Below are 22,242 nucleotides of genomic sequence, written 5' to 3' on the forward strand. Positions count from 1 at the left end.
GGAGACCAAAACTGTACACAATATTCCAGGTGTGGTGTCACAAGGCCCTGTATAATTGCAACAAGACTTCCTTGTTTCTGTACTTGAATTCTCTCACTATGGAAGCCAACATATCATTTGACTGTGTTACACGCTGCTGCATCTGCACGGTTACCTTCAGTGACTGGTGTACAAGGACACCCAGGTCTCGTTGCACACTCCCCCTCTTATTTTATAGCCATTCGGATAATAATCTGCCTTCCTGTTTTTGCTACCAAAGCGGATAACTTCACATTTATCCACACTATACTGCATCTGCCAAACATTAGCCCACTCACTCAGCTTGTCCAAATCATATGGAAGCATCTTTGCATTCCCCTCATAGTTCACCCTCCCACCCAGCTTTATATCATCTGCAACTTGGAGATATTAGATTTAGTTCCCTCATGCAAATCATTTATTTGTGTTATGAAAAGCTCTGATCCAAGCTATTCTCCTGATCCTGATACCTGTCACACCACAATAGCTTCTGCCCACCATTTAGAAAATTCTTACGCTTTGATTCTTGTCTGTCAACCAATTCTTAGAGTCACAGAGATATGCAGCACAGAATCAGACTCTTCTGTCCAACTCATCCATGCCGATCAGATATCCTAAACTAATCTAGTCCCATTTGCTAGCACTTGGCCCATATCACTCTAAACCCTTTGTATTCATATACCCATCCAGGTGCCTTTTAAATGTTTTAATTGTACTAGCCTCCACCACTGCTTCTGGCAGCTCATTCCATACACGTACCACCCTCTGCATGAAAAAGTTGCTCCTTAAGACCCTTTTAAATTTTTCTCCTGTCACCCTAAACTTACGCTCTCTAGTTCTGGATTTATATACTTGATGTTCTGACCAATAAAGGAAAGCATACCAAACACCTTCTTCACTATCCTATCTACATGTGACTCCACTTTCAAGGAGCTATGAACCTGTACTCCAAGGTTTCTTTGTTCAGCAACACTCCCCAGGATCATGCTATTAAGTGTTTGAGACCTGTCCTGATTTGCCTTTCCAAAACGCAGCACCTCGCATTCATCTAACTTAAACTCCATCTGCCACTCCTCGGCCCATTAGCCCATGTTCGGGTGGCACGGTGGCTCAATGGTTAGTACTGCAGCCTCAGAGCACCAGGGACTTGGATTTGATTCAACCCTTAGGCAACAGTCTGTGTGGGTTTCCTCTGGGTGCTCAGGTTTCTTTCAACAGTCTCAAAGGTGGACAGATTAGGTCAATTGGCCATGCCAAATTGCCCATAGTGTTCAGGGATGCATAGATTAGCTATGGGAAATGCAGGGCTACAGGACTAGGGTGGAGAGGTAGGTGGGTGGGTCTGGGTGGAAAGTTCGGTGTGGACTTCATGAGACAAATGGCCTGCTTCAACACTGTGGGGATTTTTCTTTATGCATATATGTCAATACATTACCCAAACATCCATTTGCTTTAATCTTATGCACTAATCTCTTGTATGGGACTCTGTTGGAAACTTTTTTAGAGTCCAACTAAACCACATCCACTGGCTATCCTTCATCAATGCTTTGCATCCTTCAATTATTCCTTTAGATTTGATAAACATGATTTCCCTTCTGTAAATCCATGCTGACCCTGTCAGTTCCAAGTACCCTGCTATTAAACCTTTTATAATGGACTCTGGCATTTTCACCACTACCGTCATCAGGCTGCTTGGTCGAAAATTCCTGGTTTTCTCTCTGCCTCCCCTTTTAAATAGAGGGCTTACATTAGCTACACCACAATCTGTATGAACTGTTCTAGTGTCTATGGCATCTTGAAAGATGACCACCAACGCATCTAGCATTTCTAAGATCACTTCCTTAAATCTCTAGAGTGTAGTTTATCAGGGGCTCAGGATTTATCAGCCTTCAATCCCATCAATTTCCCCAATACTATTTCCTTACTAATACTAATTTACATCAGTAAATGCCTCTCATTAAATCTTATGTTACCCAACATTTTTATAACATCATCTGTTTCCTCCTTTGTGAACACAGGACCAAAGTATGCAGTTAGATGGTGGAGTCATTTAAAAAAAAAATCCCCATTATAACTTTCCATTTTTCTCACTGTAAGAGACATACAGATATTGGCTTCACCAATTTTCATCTTTTCATACACCTAGAGAATCTTCTGCCGTCTGTTTTTGTGTTCTCTCTTAATCATTCCCTTTGTCCTTCATTGCTGAATTCACATAAGGTTGGAGGTAAGGTATTAGTAAGTTGACTGCATCTTTCTTTTCTGCTTCCAAGCTCACTATTGCATCAGGGAAGACATGCTGGTCAGTAATGTCTCATATCATGAATAGGTTCAGCAATTTGGAAGTAACCAAACTAAAGTCTGAATCAGGATAAGCAAACCTAAGAAGCAACTAAAAGTCACAAGGATCAAGAGACATGGCATGTTATATACCTTGTTTGCCTGGTCAAAGTTTGCATGTTGTACAAGGAGGCAGTAATAATGGGAATTAGAATCTCTGACATCTCTGCAACATTACTACTCAATTGAAACAGTTGTATTGCAGAAGTAACCTGGTGTGGGAAACAGCCTCGACCAAATGAGGAAGTTTTTTTAGTTTGCAAATGAAATATAAATTCAGTAAATATAGGTTTCTGTCCTTACTTCTGCTCTTGAATGGAGTATGTCTTGACCATTATGACCTCAGAATTTGAAAACTGAAGACAATTCAGTAATAACATGCTTATCCTACACACTAATTTATTTTTTGCTTAATGTCAATTCCTTAACATTTCTCCCATTATAATATTTTCACATGTTTGGCTTTTAAAGGCATTAATAGATCACAGGATTGTCAGAAATCATTGAAGGAAGTCAGTTATCTTAACAGATCTATACTGGCTTGAGAAAATGCTGTCAAGTTAGTCATCTCTACCAGCATTTTATCTGTAATTCAGCAACTTTCTCATTCTCAAATACCTGCCCAGCATTTTTTAAAAAATTAATAATGTAAACAGAATCTCATGTTTTCAGCTAAAGATCCAGATTCTGATAAAGCCTCACTGAAAAAAAAATCTCCTCATCTCCAGTCTGGAGATTTTTTGCAAATTATTTTGTATCAATAACTTTGGTTACTGACCAACTCTAACTATATTTTCCAATTTTTCATTCCTGAAGTCTGTTATCTCTGGGAACATTCTGGCAAATTTCTGCTGTACCTTATCTATGTCATCCTTAGGTACAAAACTTCATGTTCTCCAAATATGAAGAGGTAGCGATGTTTCTGCCCATTTCACTAACTTATATTTTCACCCTGAAGCTTATAACCATCCTCAGCATTATTTACAGTTTTCTCAGATTTTGTACAATCTGCAAATCGCACAATGCTACTGTTTACATTGAATTTGTTTTTAGGTTAGATTACTTACAGTGTGGAAACAGGTCCTTCGGCCCAACAACCCACCCATACCCCTACATTTACCCCTTACCTAACACTACGGGCAATTTAGCATGGCCAATTCACCTGACCCGCACATCTTTGGACTGTGGGAGGAAACCGGAGCACCCGGAGGAAACCCACGCAGACACGGGGAGAACGTGCAAACTCCACACAGTCAGTCACCTGAGTCGGAAATTGAACCCGGGTCTCAGGCACTGTGAGGCAGCAGTGCTAACCACTGTGCCACAGTGCTGCCCACGAATTTGTGAAACATTGCAAGAATTAATAGACTGAAAGCTGATCCTTGGGAAAAAAAAGCACTAAGAACCACGTCTCTGTCTAAAAAAAATCATCAGGCACCATGTGTAGCCAGTCACTAAGTGACATTTGTATCCAGACCACTACATATTCCTGAATTCAAGGCTTTCAATCTCCTGAATAAGCCTCATGTATGGAATTTTGTAAATTACCCTCCAAAGCTCCATGAATACGTCTTCTAATACATTACTTTGATTACTGTAACTTTTTCCATGTCACAATCAAAATATTCAATCAAGTTAGTCAAGCACAATTTATCTTTCAAACATTCGTGGTGGCTATCCTTGATTAGCCATTGCACTTTCAAATCAAAAGTTACTTTAATCTCGGTAATGGATTTCAATAACCCTCCAATTCACCAGTTTTCCAGTATCTTGGCAATACCCCTGTGACCAGAAAGCATTGAAAGATTGTGACCAATTGTCTTGGTATTTAACAGCTAGGATACATTTCATCTGTACCCAGTGACTCATCAACCTTTAGTAATGCTAAGCTTTACACAAGCTTTTTTTTTGCCTATTGCAATTCTATCCATAATTGTTCTCTTCTATTTGATTGCAAACTTCCATTGGTTCCTTTGTGAAGTCAGATGCAAGATACTCATTTAAAAAAAAATCACTCTTGGTGTCACTGGCTGGGCCAGCATTTATTGCCCTTGAGAAGGTGGTGGTGAGCTGCCTTCTTGAACCACTGCAGTCCACATGCTGTAGGTTGACCCACATCGCCATTAAGGAGACAATTCCAAGAATTTGGTAATAGGAAGATATTAGGAACTGAAGGGACATGGATTAATAATAAAAAAGTGTTCATTTTTAAATTCTATTTTGGCTGGACAATTAGATGAAAGAGGATGGTGAGTGCACTGCAAATGCTTGAACCTGTTAGATCCTAAAATATCAATTAGGGCCCTATATGGAAGCCATGGCACCCAATTTAACAATTAAAAAATGTACCTGAAACAAGTAGAAGCTACAGATCCACATTGACTTCCAAACCCAGAACTAAGCCCCTTGTAATGTAATGGTGCCAAATGCAATAGTATATTAAGTAAGCTGCTGAGACACTACTGAGCCGTTCTTGCTCAATATATAATAGATAGACCAAATAAAATTCAAACCTTTTTCTAGCTGTTTGTGAATTCTAAGAAATAATTCAGTAAAATAAATTTATCTTTGAATATTTGGAATAGATTACAAAATGTAAAATCCAGTCCTTGGTAGTCGAGCGGTTATGCTTGCAAACTCATATCCTAGTTTTGTAGAACTGGATATAACCTAATCTGAGAGGTTGGATAATGTATATTAAGTAAATTACCATGGAAGCATTACATGATTGTGTATCTCAGCAGACCCACTAATCTCCTACATGGAAAGATCTATCAACCCTCCCATTTTTAAGACAAATATTTCATAAGGTAGGCTATTAGAACAGCCTCTGCATCCTATGTACAACCAGAACTCTGATTTGCAAGTATTATGAGGTTTCTGCCCTAGACAGGTGAGATGTCTCACTGGTCCAAAAGATCTTGGATTTTAGCTTTAGTTCTGTTTGTTTTGCTACATGTTTGGTGATGCAATCAGTTTGCTCTGCCTATTCAAATAATCCATCTGCAACATGTTCTTGGCCTGTCGACTCTAATGCAGATTAAAAAAATGTTCGACTAATTTTCAGTTAGTGGAGCAGTTCTTCAAGGGTATCAGCATCAATTATTTTATGATAGATCTGATAATTAATTCAGTTCTTTTTTTTAGTTTTAATTTGCAGATGTGGGCATCACTGGTGATGCCAAGATTTCTAGTCCATCACTAATTGCACTTGATAAGTGGTGGTGACTCATCTTCTTGAGCTGTTGCCATCCTGACAGGCAGATGGACCAACAGTATGGTTAGGGAAAGAATTTCAGGATTTTGACTGATCAATAGTGAAAGAATGATAATATTGTTCAAACTCAGAATGGTGTAAAGTTTGCAGGGGAACTCACAGGTGGTGGTATTCACATCCATTTGCTGGTCCTATTCTTCTAGTTTGTGGATGTTACATGTTGTAGAGGTGCAGTTGATGGAGGGATTTTGTAGATATTTATAGAAGAAACATACTGTTGTTGCTGCGCATTGGTGGTGGATTGGGTGCCTTTTGAAAGCGTTAGATGGCCGCCAGTCAAGTGTTGGGCTTTGCCTTTGGAAGATGTGAGGCAGCTTGAATGTTTCTTGACGTTGCACTGAATCAGACAAGTGGAGAATATTCCATCATACTCTTGATTTGTATCTTGCAGATGTTGGCAGGCTTCGAAGATCAAGAGGTAGGTTATTTGCTACAGTAGCTGAGCATCTGATGTGTTATTGTAATTGCAGTATTTATTTTTGGATAGTCCAATTCAATTTTCTGTTGATGATGACCCTAAAGATGTTGATTCTGAGGGAGTCAGAGTTACAAATGTCATTGAGTGACACGGAGAGATGGGTAGATTATCTTATTTGAGACATTCATTTTCAGGCACTTGACTGGCTCACCAGCCACTCATCAGCCCAAACCTGCTTTTCCACCAGATTTTTCTGTATATGACAATATGCTGCCCTATATCTGAGGATTGTAAGTAGTACTGAGCATTGAGCAAGTATTAGAACGTATTCCCCTCTCTGACCTTGTGATGAATGGATGAAGCACTTGAAGATGGCTAGTCTTAGAGTTCTAGAGTCTTGTGGTGTAGTGGTAGTATTCTTACCTTTAGACCAGGAGGTCTAGGTTCAAGCCCCTACTTACTCAAAAAGTGTGTTATAACATCTCTGAATTTGTTTAGAAAATAGCTACTCTGATCTGTCTATAAGCAAAAAAAACTATTTCCCGGTGTCAGTCATAACTTGCTAGTCTCACTGAAAAAAAACAAAGGAAATTATGTTCTGAATGAAAAATACATTAATAATGTTAATAACATTATTAATAATATTTGTCTTTCAGATTGCACATAATTAAGGTCCATTGTTAAGAAAAAGACACAATTTCGCATGTTAGTGATTATTAGTGGCACAAGCACATTTTCAGGCAGCTTTGATCATCCTTTCTAATTTCTACAACTCCAACATTGTGTCCTATTCACAGACTCAGCACAAAACAATGTTACTTGAGTTCTTAGTATAGTTCATTAACCTGAAATGCTAAAGCAAGCTATAATTATAAACTGATTGTTAATCCATAGGTTAAATGAAAAGGTATTAGATGACTTTCCCTTCTGTCAACAGCAACATATTTTGACTTGTTTTTTTTCCAGAGATTGAACATAAGCAAACAAAAGCACAAAGTCCTTGACTGCAGTATGATTTGATGCGTTTCTCTCTATTTTTTACACACAGAAAGATTTCAAAAAATATTTTCATTATTAGCAAGATAAAGGACAGCCATTAAATGATCATTAAAGGTTCTTCTTGATATGATTATGTCCTAAATGTTACCAAACTCACTTCTGCTCCTTGAAACTTCTTTGCATTTGTTTCCCAATTATTAATTATCACCTTTCCTTTCTGCACTATAATAGCATCAAAAGTTCGAGATATTTGCTCTCTTAAAAGTTAATATAATGTTCATTTTAACCACGTGTTTACCTTTTGCACATACCTACACAGTTACATGCACATTAATATATTTCTATAGATATTTGTGACCTATGGCGGGGGTAAGATTAGCTCATGTTATTTTACTTCTGGAAATTCTTACCATTGTGCTAAAATTATGAGTTATGTATACTTCTGATATTGCCTATTGTGTGTATTTCTATAGTGAACACCCTTGTTAGATATAAAACTCCAGTATTCTTTCTTATACGTAAATTTTCCCGCATTTATACATTTATTTATGTATTTCTCACTGTCGTTTTTATTCCTGTTACTGTTACAGTTGAGGTGCCGCTAAAACATTCAGTAATTTAGCTGCAAACGTCTGTTCAAATTCAGCTCCAAAATCAAACTGACAGAAAAGTGCACATGTATCTTGTACGAATACCATCGGAATTGTGTGGGTGATTTTTATTGAAGTATTTAGTTGTGAGCAAGTAAAAGTGAACAAAGCAGGCTGCAACTCTAGAGCGCTTAGACTTCACGCCGCTTGAACAAAACTATTGAAACTGTAGCCTAACAACAACTAACACATATCTTCCGGAGGAAATCGGCCTTATCTCTCCAGATTTGGAGATGCCGGTGTTGGACTGGGATGTACAAAGTTAAAAATCACACAACACCAGGTTATAGTCCAATAGGTTTAATTGGAAGCACACTAGCTTTCGGAGCGACGCTCCTTCATCAGGTGAGGAGTGTCGCTCCGAAAGCTCGTGCTTCCAATTAAACCTATTGGACTATAACCTGGTGTTATGTGATTTTTAACTTTACCTGTCCAGGACCGAGTAAGCCTAATGTTAATTAATGCGCATTAGGCGCGGATATTTTCACTGATTTATATCAATCTGTTCTGATTACATTGACTTAGAGACTAGGACGAAACAAATAGACTAAACCTTTCACCTCTATCTGTTGCAAATTATTCATAAAACAAACGAGTTTTACGAGTCGCCTTCTTACGTCGGCTATGGGAAAAGACCGAATTTTGCCTGTTAGTGATTAGTAACGGCAGAAACACGTTCTCAGGTAGTTTTGATCGTCCTTTCTGATCTCCACATCTCTAACATTGTGTTCGATTCATAGACTTAATACAAAACAATGTTACTTGAGTTCCTAGTGCAGTTCATTAACCTGAAAAGCTGAAGCTCCTGAGTCGATGAAAAAGAAGCAAAGCGATAACAAGAATGACTAAATCTGTTGTGAATCCGTTGTAGGGTTCAGTAGAATTTGCTGGTAATATCGCTGGCACCTCTCCCTTTCTGTCACTGAGATAAAAAAAAGGGAGTAACCACGGAGTGTTTGACTTCACGTTCTGTGTCAGTTGTACAAAACTCTAAGAAAATCGGTTCGAACCAGCGGAACATCGCCAGTGACTGCTGCGCCGAGATTGTAGACACAGGAACAACTACATGCCTTCACTCTACGCGTACATAAATACACCTGCACACTTCACAGATAATTTCCTATATTTATGCTTTATCACGTAGAAACGAAAATGTACCTCTTGGAAATGTGCATGGCTTTTTAAAAAATAGAACTGATTGAGAACCCAACGCTTATTTAGCGATGAATATCTTAAGCTTAATACCCAAGAGCATAATTAATCTGTTCTCCAACTGACTGGAGTTCAACAACTCACCAGTATCACCCGGACTCGAGTTGGTCCGACCACTTTATGCCTCTCTGCAGAAATATTTCTCGGGTAAATTTTGACTTGAGAAATGTAAGCTTAAAAGGTCGTCCCTTACTGAGAAGGCTGTCATCCGGTTAGAAATAACGACCGTTTGTTGCGGGACGAGATTAATTTGCTCTTCCGTACTTTTCATTTAATAATAACAAATATTGAATAAGCACATCTAACCAATAAGGAATGTCATAGCTCTCCTAACAATGTTCAGTGTTTGGAAACAAAAACAAAAGCAGCACTAAACTTAGATTGACCCTTGAGTGCTGTTGGTGATGGGGAAGTTTATAACATGAATTCTTGGTTGGATATCTGAAAACGAGAAGTTGCGGAATAAATTCCGTGAAATCCAAACCGCCTACCGCAATGAAAAGCGGGGAAGTGTTGAAACTATAACACGTCAGGTTGGTCAATTTCTCGAGTAATATCACGTCCAATGCTGTGGAGGTTGCCGGTGTTGGACTGGGGTGGACAATGTCAAAAATCACGTACAATAACCGCGATGTACTTTCTGGTCTGTAGTGATGCCAAATAGTCAGCCAGCAGCGGAGAACATTAGCACTTTATATTTTAGTTTCAAGTCATGTTTTTTTTATTTTAAAAGTCCAGTTGCTTTAAAGGATTGCAATGATAAATACTTTATGCATTTATATAAGAAAACTCATCAGTAAAATTTCTATCTTCAGATAATCCTTTGCAAATATAAAAGCACATATTTAAATGATGTTGATAAACTAGCACCATAATGGCACTCGATTTCCCGTGAGGAATTTGGCTAGAGAAATGCGCAGACGCTACTGAAAGCATTATTCTGTCTTTAAAACCTTTCAGATCGCTGAAAACAAGAGTAGGCTGTTGTGTATAGAACCCCACACAGGCGGCCTTAAATTGTTCATTTAATCGAACACTTTCAGATCGTAGTTAAACATTTAAAGTAACAAATGCGACTCCAATTTGCTAAAAAAAAATGCAGATGTTTGATTAATGTTAACCTCTACTAAGGCAAATTTCATCTGCAAAGACAGACGAAAAAATCTTCTGGTCACATTTCTAGAAAATCTCGTGTGACTTATGTTTTGAGACAAGTAACATACACAGAAGGGAATAACTTATTGCGCAAAAAAATAAATCAAGAACCGGATTTCTTTACCGCTGCAAACAGGCATGACATTTCCAGATCCGTTCGTTTCAACTTCTACAGCTGACATTGGATTCCCTTTCTGTCTGAAGCTTTATATATATACTTATAAATATATATGTTGCTCTCCTTGTAGTCCAATGCACAAAACCGTATTGCACATGCAACGAGATGCTTCGAGCCAACGATTATCCCAATTCATCGGAGTCAATTCTCGAGATTGGTTTTCAAAAATGCGTTCTAGATAGCCATTGAAATCACCCGCAGCCATCGCACGTATCAGTTAATCTTTAAACCATGTAATATGCTTTGTCATTTTGACATGCTTACCATTTCATTTCTGATAGCACCTCCACATTACTCCAACTCACTCATCTTTGCCCTGCGGTAATTGCAGAGACGAGAGGTTGGCGGTAAGATCAATGTTTGACTTCCCAGTAAAGCTGGCGGAAGTTGTAATTGTAAAGATGTTGTCTGTGATAAGGAGACCCCACTGGCTCCCAGTCTCTCCCTCAAAAAAACAACGCAATTTAGCCACGTCTGGGACTTAGCTTGACTCTAATTGTTAAACGTTTTTTTCCATAAGTCATGACAAAATTGTTATTTTTTCCAATTTCGCTCTCCATTAATGGGTTCTGTAATACATTTTGGCAAAGCCCTTTGTGGTTAATGAAGTTGACATAATTTTTTTCCAATTCATTATGTGCATGTCTTTGAAGAAAGACTTTCTTCAAAGCTACAGTTTAAAGATCCAGGTAAAAAAAAATTGTGCACTTTTTCTTCTAACAGCTAATCGAAGATCGTTTTTAAATGTTCACATCCTTCCATTATTTGGCACACTCTATCATGGGCATTCAGATCAATAAACGATTTAGCTGCAAGAAAAAAATAAACATGCAATGCGAATATAATGGCATTTACTCCGGTACCCTTCAACAGCCGCCAGCTCCCAGAAACTAAACGAAGATAGTGCCTGGCGAATGTTTCAGTGCTCCACAAGTTACTAGGACAGAAACAAATGTATTCTGAAGTGGTGTCATGGAACACTTTCGTAAAATCAAACACATATTTGTGGCTTGAATCCGTGTGAAGGGGATCCAAAAGTGCAAAAGGAGCAAACAGCTGGAATTAAGAGCCTTTGATGGATTTGTATTAGAAATTAACCACATCGCATTTGGTTCAAATGCGCCTCTACTTCCAACAAGCAGAAAGGTTTCAGTACAGAGGACAGCTCTTGTACATTACAAATCGTCCTCGGCGAGAGCCAGTTTCAGTCACACATTCTTTCAATAACATCCTTTATTTTTGGAAATTATGACGCATCGAATCCTCAACAAAATGACCGAAACCAATGAACATGATCTTTATATTTGTTCCATTGGGATCATGAATTTTGCTCTGTGTAAATTACGAGTCTCTTTATGGGGAAAAATATCTGGAATTTATGCTAAAATTAGAAGTTAGTAATCTATCCGGAATCTGAAAGTTTAAAGCGTCCTGAGTTGTCATTGTAAACATTGATACCTTGGAATCCTCTTTGGTAACTAACTTTTCATAACACAGTAAAGTTGCAACAAGGCGGGCATTAAGTTTTGTTTCAAGTAAATAGAGTTTTTTTTTACAATAAACAATAATATTGTCCACCAGCAGGTAAATTCCACAGCTTCCTGTTTAGTGAACTAATAGTGGTGTGACAATAATTTCTTATTTTCCTGTCCATTTTGCTACACTTAATTTGTGAAAAAAAAGTTTATTAACAAAAATGTAAACTTCAAGTTTATTTAATTTGACCAGTTTTAGCTGATTACTTTTGATAGTTATACGAATTTGACAGCTTATAACTCGAATGAAAGGGAGGCTTTGGTTGTCATCCCAGCCAATTTTGCATTCAGCCTGAAACATTGTTTGGAATGCTGAGCTAGATGAACATTTGATTTCCTTGTACTTTGCTTTCTAGGAGTGAAGTAAATTCCACCTGCTATTTTGCCCAGTGTACCTGGAGCCCATGTATCTATTTACTGCAAACAAAACTAGGTTCTAAGGAAACACTGGTTGGTACTTTGTATGGATCAATTCTCTCTGATCTCTACCAATTTCTGAAGTTGTTTGATGAATTTCCCACTGACCATTGGGATAGATGCTGGAATATCCCACTTTAAATAGTTAGGAAATGAAGAAACTCACCCATTAAAAAGAGGAGTCTTCCTGGAGCTTTATATAATTCCAGCTTGGACTTTCAAGGTTGCAGATGACATCTACAAACCTTTTGCATTTACACGGGAAAGTATCAAGCAGGAGATATTGGAACAGTCTGCAGCTCCTATCAGATATTTCCTAAGTGGGAGAGGATAAGTTTCTTGATTTTATGATCCAAAACTTATTTTCTAAAATGTTGATATTCTGCTGTGAAAATTTTAAAAAGTTTTTAAACCCTTTGTATATGATCTCACTTTTGGAATTCAATTTTATTTGGCAGGATTGAACAAAAAGGATGCAGAGAAGCAGATAAATGTACTGCACATGATAGGAGAGCAGTTTCTGGTCATCTACCAAGCACTAGAGCTATCCATTAGGAGTTACTAAATTAGTTCTTTTACATAATGGTACCCTTTTATTAATGTTACTCCTAAATATATTTAGCATGTCATCGTGTTCTCCCCACAATAATGAACCATCAACCAGACAATGCAGAACACCTTCAGTTTCTAGGAGAAAGTGAGGACTGCAGATGCTGGAGATCAGAGCTGAAAATGTGTTGCTGGAAAAGCGCAGCAGGTCAGGCAGCATCCAATGAGCAGGAGAATCGATGTTTCGGGCATGAGCCCTTCTTCAGGAAAATCAGCCCTTTCCTGAAGAAGGGCTCATGCCCGAAACGTCAATTCTCCTGCTCCTGGGACGCTGCCTGACCTGCTGCGCTTTTCCAGCAACACATTTTCAGCACCTTCAGTTTCCATCCATGTTTACTGGAAATAAGGAGAATCAAGTGCCACAATTTTTAAAAATGTCATTATATTTCAATTTGAACACAAATAGTTTCCACTTATTTGCTGCAAGGAAGCCGTCTCCAGTGATTGCACATGTGAGTGGTTTGCTATTATGTTTCAGTTAATGGTTCCTGAGATGATAGCTGTTATTGACTTCTGTAAGTTGAGCTGTTTGCTCTGTTCCCCTGATCACTGCAGAGACAACTTGACCTTTCAGGCATCTTGATACCAATGCCATTGCTCAAATGAGGAGTAACACAAGGCTACAGAAGTATTACTATGCAGGAAGCAGGAACATCATTTATATCCAATCTATGTTTACCCTTGTTTACACAATTCCATGATCTGTATGAGAAAAAATTCAGTCAACATCAAGATTACTGAAGATCCTGTTAATATAAACTCCAGCAAGTATAAAGATGGGAAAATAAAAGATCTAACATAATAACACTTTAAGCTCGCTCATTGGGATCTCTCGTCAAAACAGCTCTACGGAGATCATATGTTTCATTTGTGCATTGCAGTTTCCTGTTGGTACTAGCTTGAGTTGCAGAATTTTCCATGATAGCCATCATGCAAGGTATAACATCCGGTGACTGAACAAACCATTTCCACAGTTCATCTACTATCTATGCCTTTGTTATCAGTAGATACAAATATTCCATTATTCTTTTGGATGGTCTTCCAACTTCAACCTTTCATGACTTTGAGCTCATACAAAATTCTGCTGGATGGATTCTAGCTTGCACTAAGTCTTATGTATCTAGTTTCTTGCTAATGCCAAGATTATGCAGTGTGAAATCTGGTCTTTTAAACTCATAGATATTTAAGTGTGTTTGATCCTTCATGACAAACTGCTGTGTCCCTCACTGAAAAGCAGCAGACTTGCCCCTGCTTCATTGCAACTTTGGGAAGCCCTATGTAAGATCAGGCAAAGGCACCTCATGGATCTGGAAAATGATAGTTATGAAGTGGGAGATGGCACAGGGCAGGGTGACACTAGGCACATGAACACACAAGATGGCTGCTGAGCCATAAGTTTGCCACTTGACACACAAGATGGCTACTGGACCACAATATGGAGAGAGACAGCAGAGGAAACAGATCCTGCCTGGGGCCACCAGGGTGCTACACAATGCACTCACAACTTGGTTGATTAGTTTAAGGCAGGCGGGGGAGAGAATGCATATGAGTAGCATATACTGCCCGCCGAAGGTCTGGTTCGAGCCAACAACTTTGATAGAAATGCTAACTGCTTGATATGGACTCAATACAAAGTATTAATAGACAGGGCTACAGTAATCGTCCTTCTTAGGAAGAGCGATTAGCACCCATTACTACAGTAATGGACTTCCTGCAGATGCTGAAATTGACAGTGTCTGTGCTGAAACTGACAACGACTGCATTGAAATCAATAAAGGCTGCACTGGAACTGACAATGACCACACCGAAACTATTAATGATTCACAATAAACAAACTATGTCACAAAGACAATAACCTTATCACTGACCTATTATACCACAAAATGTATACAAGTATCTTGACATGGGCTCTGGGGTGAGAGAGGACTCGCAACTGACCATTGTGCTGTTGGTGTCTTTATCTCCCCGGAGCTCCGATATTTCCTTGTACAATAAACTCTGTTGTTGAGCCTCAATTTTGATTCCGAGACTGGTGATTTTTACCCTCAATGTTGAGTTGAGTTTTGTTTGCTTATTTAGATGTTGACTTGAATAAAGATTATATAAAATGGGGTTGTTTTATAGAACATAGAACATAGAAAAATACAGTGCAGTACAGGCCCTTTGGCCCTCGATGTTGCGTCGATCCAAGCCCATCTAACCTACACTAGCCCACTATCCTCCATATGCCTATCCAACGCCCGTTTAAATGCCCACAAAGAGGGAGAGTCCACCACTGGCAGGGCATTCCATGAACTCACGACTCACTGAGTAAAGAATCTACCCCTAATATCTGTCCTATACCTACCTCCCCTTAATTTAAAGCTATGCCCCCTCGTAATAGCTGACTCCCTACATGGAAAAAAGTTCTCATGGTCAACCCTGTCTAAACCCCTAATCATCTTGTACACCTCTATCAAGTCACCCCTAAACCCTCTTTCATCCAATGCAAACAGCGGGCATTCCATGAACTCACGACTCACTGAGTAAAGAATCTACCCCTAATATCTGTCCTATACCTACCTCCCCTTAATTTAAAGCTATGCCCCCTCGTAATAGCTGACTCCCTACATGGAAAAAAGTTCTCATGGTCAACCCTGTCTAAACCCCTAATCATCTTGTACACCTCTATCAAGTCACCCCTAAACCCTCTTTCATCCAATGCAAACAGCCCCAGGTGCCTCAGCCTTTCCTCATATGATCTTCCTACCATACCAGGCAACATCCTGGTAAACCTCCTCTAAACCCATTCCAGTGCCTCCACATCCTTCTTATAGTATGGCGACCAAAACTGCACATAATACTCCAGATGCGGCCGCACTAGAGTCTTATACAACTGCAACATGACCTCAGGACTCCGGAACTCAATTCCTCTACCAATAAAAGCCCAGTACGCCATATGCCTTCTTCACAGCACTATTTACTTGGGTGGCAACGTTCAGAGATCTGTGTACGTGGACACCAAGATCCCTCTGCTCATCCACACTACCAAGTATCCGACCATTAGCCCAGTACCCCATCTTCTTGTTACTCTTACCAAAGTGAATCACTTCACACTTACCTACATTGAACTCCATTTGCCACCTTTTTGCCCAGCTCTGCAGCTTATCTATATCCTGCTGTAATCTGGCACATCCTTCCTCACTGTCAACAACTCCACCGACTTTCGTATCATCCACAAACTTGCTCATCCAACCTTCTAGCCCCTCCTCCAGGTCATTTATAAAAATGACAAACAGTAATGGTCCCAAAACAGATCCTTGTGGAACACCGCTCGTAACTGCATGGCTTTTGTTTAAGGATTGTGGCCAAGAGGATGTAATGATAGCTAGTAACAAGGGATGATAAAATACCACACAGTTTGCCATCAAAGATTAGGTGTTGTATTCATGGAAACTCAAGTCAAATGAGTTGCTTATAAACATTTTATCCAGAACATTAAATTCCAACAGGAAGGCACCTTGAATAGAAGTTAGGCTACCTGATTGGGATAGCAGTTCTCCAACTCATGCAACCTTCAGATGTTGCTACCCTCCGAGTATTGACCATGATGGCAAATTTAATCATATCTTCAGGTAAATTCATAGATTTCTTTTACATACTTATACATTTTTATAATAATTTATTTGATACTATAAAAGGCACCCTTCTCTGATGTATCAACAACTATTGCTCTGTGCATTTTCTTTTCAGACGGACAAGCCACTAAGGGAGTAAAACAATAACTTTAAACATTACAAAATATTTCAATCCATTACATGTTGGTGTAAATGAAGCAATTATTTTATTCCATATGAATAACACTGCCAATTGGTACATTAAGGCTGGTACATTATGATGCAGGTGAAAGTGTCAAGCTCTGTAACTGAGTCTCAGTACTGAATGATGGGCAATATGTCATACTTTGACAGTAGTTCAGAGATGCTCGGATGTCCTGTGTTTTCTGTCTAACGTGATCATGGCCAAGGCTAGTTTGCCGGATGAATGAAGAAACATACTCTGGTGGGATTTTCAAAAGAAGTATTCAGAATGCAGAAACTATACCATGTGCCAAAATGTATGGTTGCTTCTCACCTAAGAATGATGAGAGGCCAGTGATGGTTAGTTTGGCTTTGTACCAGGAAGAAGCATCACTGTCCAATTTTCATCAGACCAATTTCACCAATTGATTGAGAGATATGAGGAAGAAAAGGATTTACATCTGGCCTTCCTTGACCTGGAAGAATTGCAAAAACATGCAAACAGGTTATTGAGGAGAAAGATTTAGAAATCTGAGACAGAAGGGATACCAGAGAAGCATGTCAGGATCACTGAAGACATGTAAAAGAACTACAAGGTATCAGTAAGGAGCAGCACTGGTGATTCAAGAAAATTAAAGGTAAAATTAAAGTCCAGCAAGGTTTGGTCCTCAGCCTACTCTTGTTCATCTTCATCCCCAAATCAGTATTGAACAGTAGATCCACACTGGAACATGCTATATGAGATGATGTGGCAATTATGATTGCAAATGTGAAAGAACTACAGGAGAGTGCAAGATGATGCTAAAAAACCCTCAAAAGTACAAAACCAAAGATGTGTGGCAAAAAGTCTATAGATCTGTCCTGCCCTTTTGTGAACCAGCTGGGAGGCAGTGGCATTATATCAATTGTTGGAATAGAAGAATGACTAAATTTAAGTACCTGTACTTAATTGTCCACAAAGAAAGTGGGCTGGAGATGGATGTCACACAAAGATAGGCATTGCACAGAGCTAGTAGAATCTACCATCCATTCCAATCAAAAATTGTGACCCTAACTAAAGGAGTAAGTCCTTAAGATCTGTATTTAGTAAACACTGTTGGAAAGGTATGATATCTGGCCCTTGAAAAGTGGGAAGTTAGATATAGCAGAGTTGACAATGTTGAAGTAAGTCTGACACAACTAAAGAAGAAACCAGGCCCATAACCACAGTATCTGGACCAAAATCAAAGTGACTGCAGTGTCTAAAAAGGCTCAAAAGAGGAGACTGGAATGGTATGGGCAAAGAAAGCCAGAAGATCAAGTCATGAAAAAGATGTTGGATTGGAGTGTATCAGGAATGAGGAAAAGAGCAAGTCTAAGATGACGATGGATGGACACAATCCAAGGCAATATGGAGGAGAAAAATGTCTGGAGTTGGTATATCTTGAAAGGAAAGTGGATTAGGGCTATTATGTGCTGTGATTTCATCTAATGGGAAAAGCGAGAACAAAAGAAAGAATGAAGAATCCAGATTTGCTCAAAGGAAACAATAACATTCAAGTGTGTTCTTACAGGAATTTTCAGGAACTTGTTTGGTTTGATTCCAAATTACTTGTCCCCTTCCACCATTTCTATCAAAATATTAAAACTGATCCCTTTTTCTTCCAGTAAAGGAGCCTTATTCCTGGCAGAGATGTTGATGTTGCTCTGATTCAGTAAGATGATGAGTTATTCTTCACATTAGACAAGCATTGACATAGTTCTCATTCACACAAAGATACTATCCTGCCCCCTCATCTCTCACAGAAACATTGTTGCAATTCATCCCTTAGCAGAGACATCTACTGTTCCTTTCTCACAAAACACAAAGATTTTCCCTTGCTTTTTCTCTGTCACACGCACAAACATCAAACATTCTTTCCCTCTTGTACACAGGGAAACAAAAGTAATTACCTTTCCCACAGACTGTCTTCCTTTTGTCACAGAAGAAAATTGGTTTCAAACATTGTCTGTGGAAGTTGATATTTATAATTGTTTGTATATAGTGTTTGGAAAAACTAAATATGGTGTAAAGTGAGCAAAAAATCTGCAGTAATTGTTTATAATTTTAATATTATATATAATGATTATACAACTATATCTACATACCTGTTTATACTCATAAATACACACAATTATATGTACAGAGAAAGAAATGGAGAAAGTCTACTTGTTTCCAAAGTTAACATCACTTCAATGGACCAGCAATGCTGAAAAAAAGACAACTAAACAAGACATATGTTATTAAAGCACAAATTGACCAGTAACTTGTAGAAGGAAGAGAAGGCTAACTGTGAATTACTGCACATTATTGACCAACTTGAATTTCTGTTGTTAGTTTCATGATTCAGTATCTTAACTTCCATTAGCAACAATTTGCTGTTTTTGCACATTTTGTCCAATAAACTAGGAAATTAAGTCGAGGAATTGATAGCACCTCTTAATGATGAAATTATTATCAAAGACTGCTAATGAACTTCATTTTTCCGAAGATGAACTCTAAGTGCAGGGTTGAATTGATTTAACAGATTATTAAACTGTAGAATATTTTGTTTACTCGTTCTTTCTTCGAGTTCAGTTCTTCACTTCTCTGTCTTAATCCATTCTTGATTTTTTTCTCTATTGTTGTTTCCATTTTGGACTTTGTATTTAATTCACTCACTCTAGTTCATAATTTTCTTTGCTCTGCATATTACAATATAAAAGGAAACTGTTAGACTTGGTGAAATCTAAAACAAAATAAATGATAGTAAACCGGTCAGACCACATTTGTGGGGAGATTAACAGAGTGAATGAGTTATTTCAAGCCCCTCCTAAGTTTGGGAATGGAGACAGCTGGATCTAAAAGTAATGGCATCAGCAGGCAAACTGGTCTCCCAATTCCATTACCAAGTTGTCTGTTTTGGCTGATGTGGTTTTGAGATCCAGAGGGGCTACAAATTAGGCTCATAAAAGCCTCATAGGAGCCATGAAAGGAGGGTGATTGGGATTTTCAAGTTGGTCTCTGGATTCCAAATGTGATTGGAAGATTTGCATCTCAACTGCATTGATATGAACATCAGCAACAGACCAAGGTGCCAACAGTCCAGGAAGGCTTTTATGCTCTATATCCCTGTCTAGCTGTGGGTGCAGCAAACACAGAACAAGGGGTAAATATTACAATGTACATTAAGGTGAGTGTGTGGATGATGGGTGGGAGGAATAACATGCACCATGGAACCGGTCAGTGGTATATGTTTTTGGTCAATGTGTGACAGTTCCTCCTGCAATTATTTCATTGCTCCTTAGAAACAGGCTTTGATTATTTCAATGTTAAAATAAATTCCATTCTGTAAAATAATAAACTCCTCTAAATCTAGATAATTTATTCTGAACTTGAAATTAACTTCCTATACTCTTCTGATTGAGCCAGTGTTGGAATGGAGATGCAATTAAGTCTACAACAAAATATTTTGATTACATTATTTATTTGAATGATGGCAATTATTTTATACTTTCCACTACAACACATATACAATACAAACATTTCATGTTCGCAGATGTATGTGCAACTTGTTTCAATTCATATGTGATTTTTGAAAACACTCAGAACTTTTTGGAACTATCATCCGTTTGAATTAGGACATCTTAGTACAATTCTATTTTAATAGCAGATATGATTCATTAACAAAGTTGTGCTATCTCTATGTTTTATCAAAACAATCTTCTTTTAGGAATGTATAATTAGAAAAGCCTTTTGTTCTCATTGTGATATTTTGAACACAATGTTTCACAGCATTGTTACAGGAGTTTTGTATTGGGTTATGATAGCTCGAGGCGTATTCATACGATTTAGCCCTATCAAAAAATCCTGGAACCCACCACACACACACACACACACACACACACACACGTCTCAAGGGCAGTTAGGGTTGAGCAGCAAATGATAGCCTTAGCAATAAGTCCATTAGATATAGGATTATTAGAATTATGCCATTCAGCCCATGGAGTCTGCTCCATCATTCGGTCATGGCTGATATGCTTTTCACCCCCATTTTTCTGTCTTCTCTCCATTTCCCTTCAACCTATTACCAATTAAAAATCTGTCTTACTTCTCCTTACATTTACTGAGTATCCACATTAAACTTCATCTGCCACATTTTGGCCTACTCTCCTAACCTATCTATATCCATTTGTAAGGTTCTTATTTACCATTGCAACTTACTATCCTGAAAACTTGGCTATTGAGCCTTCAATCCTAGTACCCAAGCTGTTAACGTAGTTGGCAAATTGCAGGGGTCCAAGAACCGAACCCTGTGGCACTCTACTAGCTACATTTTGCCACCCAGAAAATAATACATTTATCCCGACTCTCTGTCTTCTGTCAATTAGCCAGTCATCTATCCAGGCTAATAACTTACCCTAATCCCTTATGATCCAATTTTGCGAATTAACCTTTTGTGTGGCATCTTATCAAACACCTTCCAGATAAATTACATCTACAGCATTCCCATTATCCTCTTTTCTTGTTACATATTTGAAGAACCCTAACAGATTAGTCAAACATGATTTTCCCCTCATAAAACCATGCTGACTCTGATGGATAGCATTTTGATTTTCCAAATGTCCCTATATTGCTGCCTTGATAATTGATTCTAAATTTTTCCAACAACAGATATTAAACTAACTGGTTTGTAATTTCCCAGAATTTGCCTCCCTCCCTTTTTGAATAAGGGTGTTATATTGTCCATCTTCCAATCCATGTCACTCACATTTCATAACTTCATGTTTTCTGTTAATTTGGAGGGAAAATCAAAATTTCACAAAATTTGAATACCACAATGCAACGTTTCTAACAGAAAAAAAATATGCTGCCATATAGATGTCATTGCACACCTCAACTGTCACTTCTGCAAAACATTCAGTCATTCATAAGAAGAATGTTCAGTAAGAATTGTTCACAAGCTATATTTAAATACACTCCCAGATTAAAGAAGAAGTCCAGATTGACTGTCCTAAAAGCATCCCACACACACAGACTCTCCTTTCCATTTTATATGCTGGATGTCTCATGGCTAATCCATTTAACCTACATATCCGTGGACACTTTGGGCGATTTAGCATGGTCAATCCAGCTAACCTGCACATCTCTGGACTGTGGGAGGAAACCAGAGCACTTAAGCAGACCTAGGGAGAATGTGAAAACTCTATACAGTCACTCAAGGCTGGAATTGACCCTGGGGCCCTGGCACTGTGAGACAGCAGTGCTAACTACTGAGCTACAAGGAAGAGCCATGCTTAATCATCATTCAAACATAGAAACAGGTGTAAGTAATTCAGCCCTTTGATCATATTCTGTGATTCAAATACATCATAGCTACGGGCCAAGTACTAGAAAATGGCCTTAGAATAATTAGGTGGTTATTTCATAGAACATAGAACACTACAGCACAGTACATGCCCTTCAGCACTCCATGTTGCGCCAACTTGTGGAACCAAATTGAAGCCCATCTGTCCTACACTATTCTGTTTTCATCCATATGTCTATCCAATGACCATTTAAATGCCCTTAAAGTTGGTGAATCTACTACTCTTGCAGGCAGTGAGCTGCACACCCCTACTCCTCTCTGAGTAAAGAAACTACCTCTGACATCTGTC

At 38.5% G+C, this 22,242-nt stretch overlaps 1 protein-coding gene across 2 annotated transcripts in view; it reads right to left on the bottom strand.

Moving 5' to 3' along the window:
• Nucleotides 1-10,561, bottom strand: part of LOC132828042 (aldehyde dehydrogenase 1A1-like) — a 105,416-nt gene extending 94,855 nt beyond the window's left edge. Inside the window, exon 1 of one of the 2 annotated variants that reach the window (XM_060844969.1) lies at nt 10,512-10,561. Coding sequence is in view for 1 of the 2 variants with exons in the window: in XM_060844958.1 (XP_060700941.1) it covers nt 10,194-10,209 (16 nt within the window). In the remaining variant the exon portion in view is untranslated. Of the gene's footprint in view, nt 1-10,193; nt 10,232-10,511 lie in introns of those variants that run through there. The other variant, XM_060844958.1, reaches the window with a different exon arrangement.
• Nucleotides 10,562-22,242: the final 11,681 nt, after the last annotated feature.

The sequence above is a fragment of the Hemiscyllium ocellatum genome, chromosome 2 (genome assembly GCF_020745735.1).
Source record: "Hemiscyllium ocellatum isolate sHemOce1 chromosome 2, sHemOce1.pat.X.cur, whole genome shotgun sequence".
Classification (NCBI taxonomy): Eukaryota; Metazoa; Chordata; class Chondrichthyes; order Orectolobiformes; family Hemiscylliidae; genus Hemiscyllium; species Hemiscyllium ocellatum.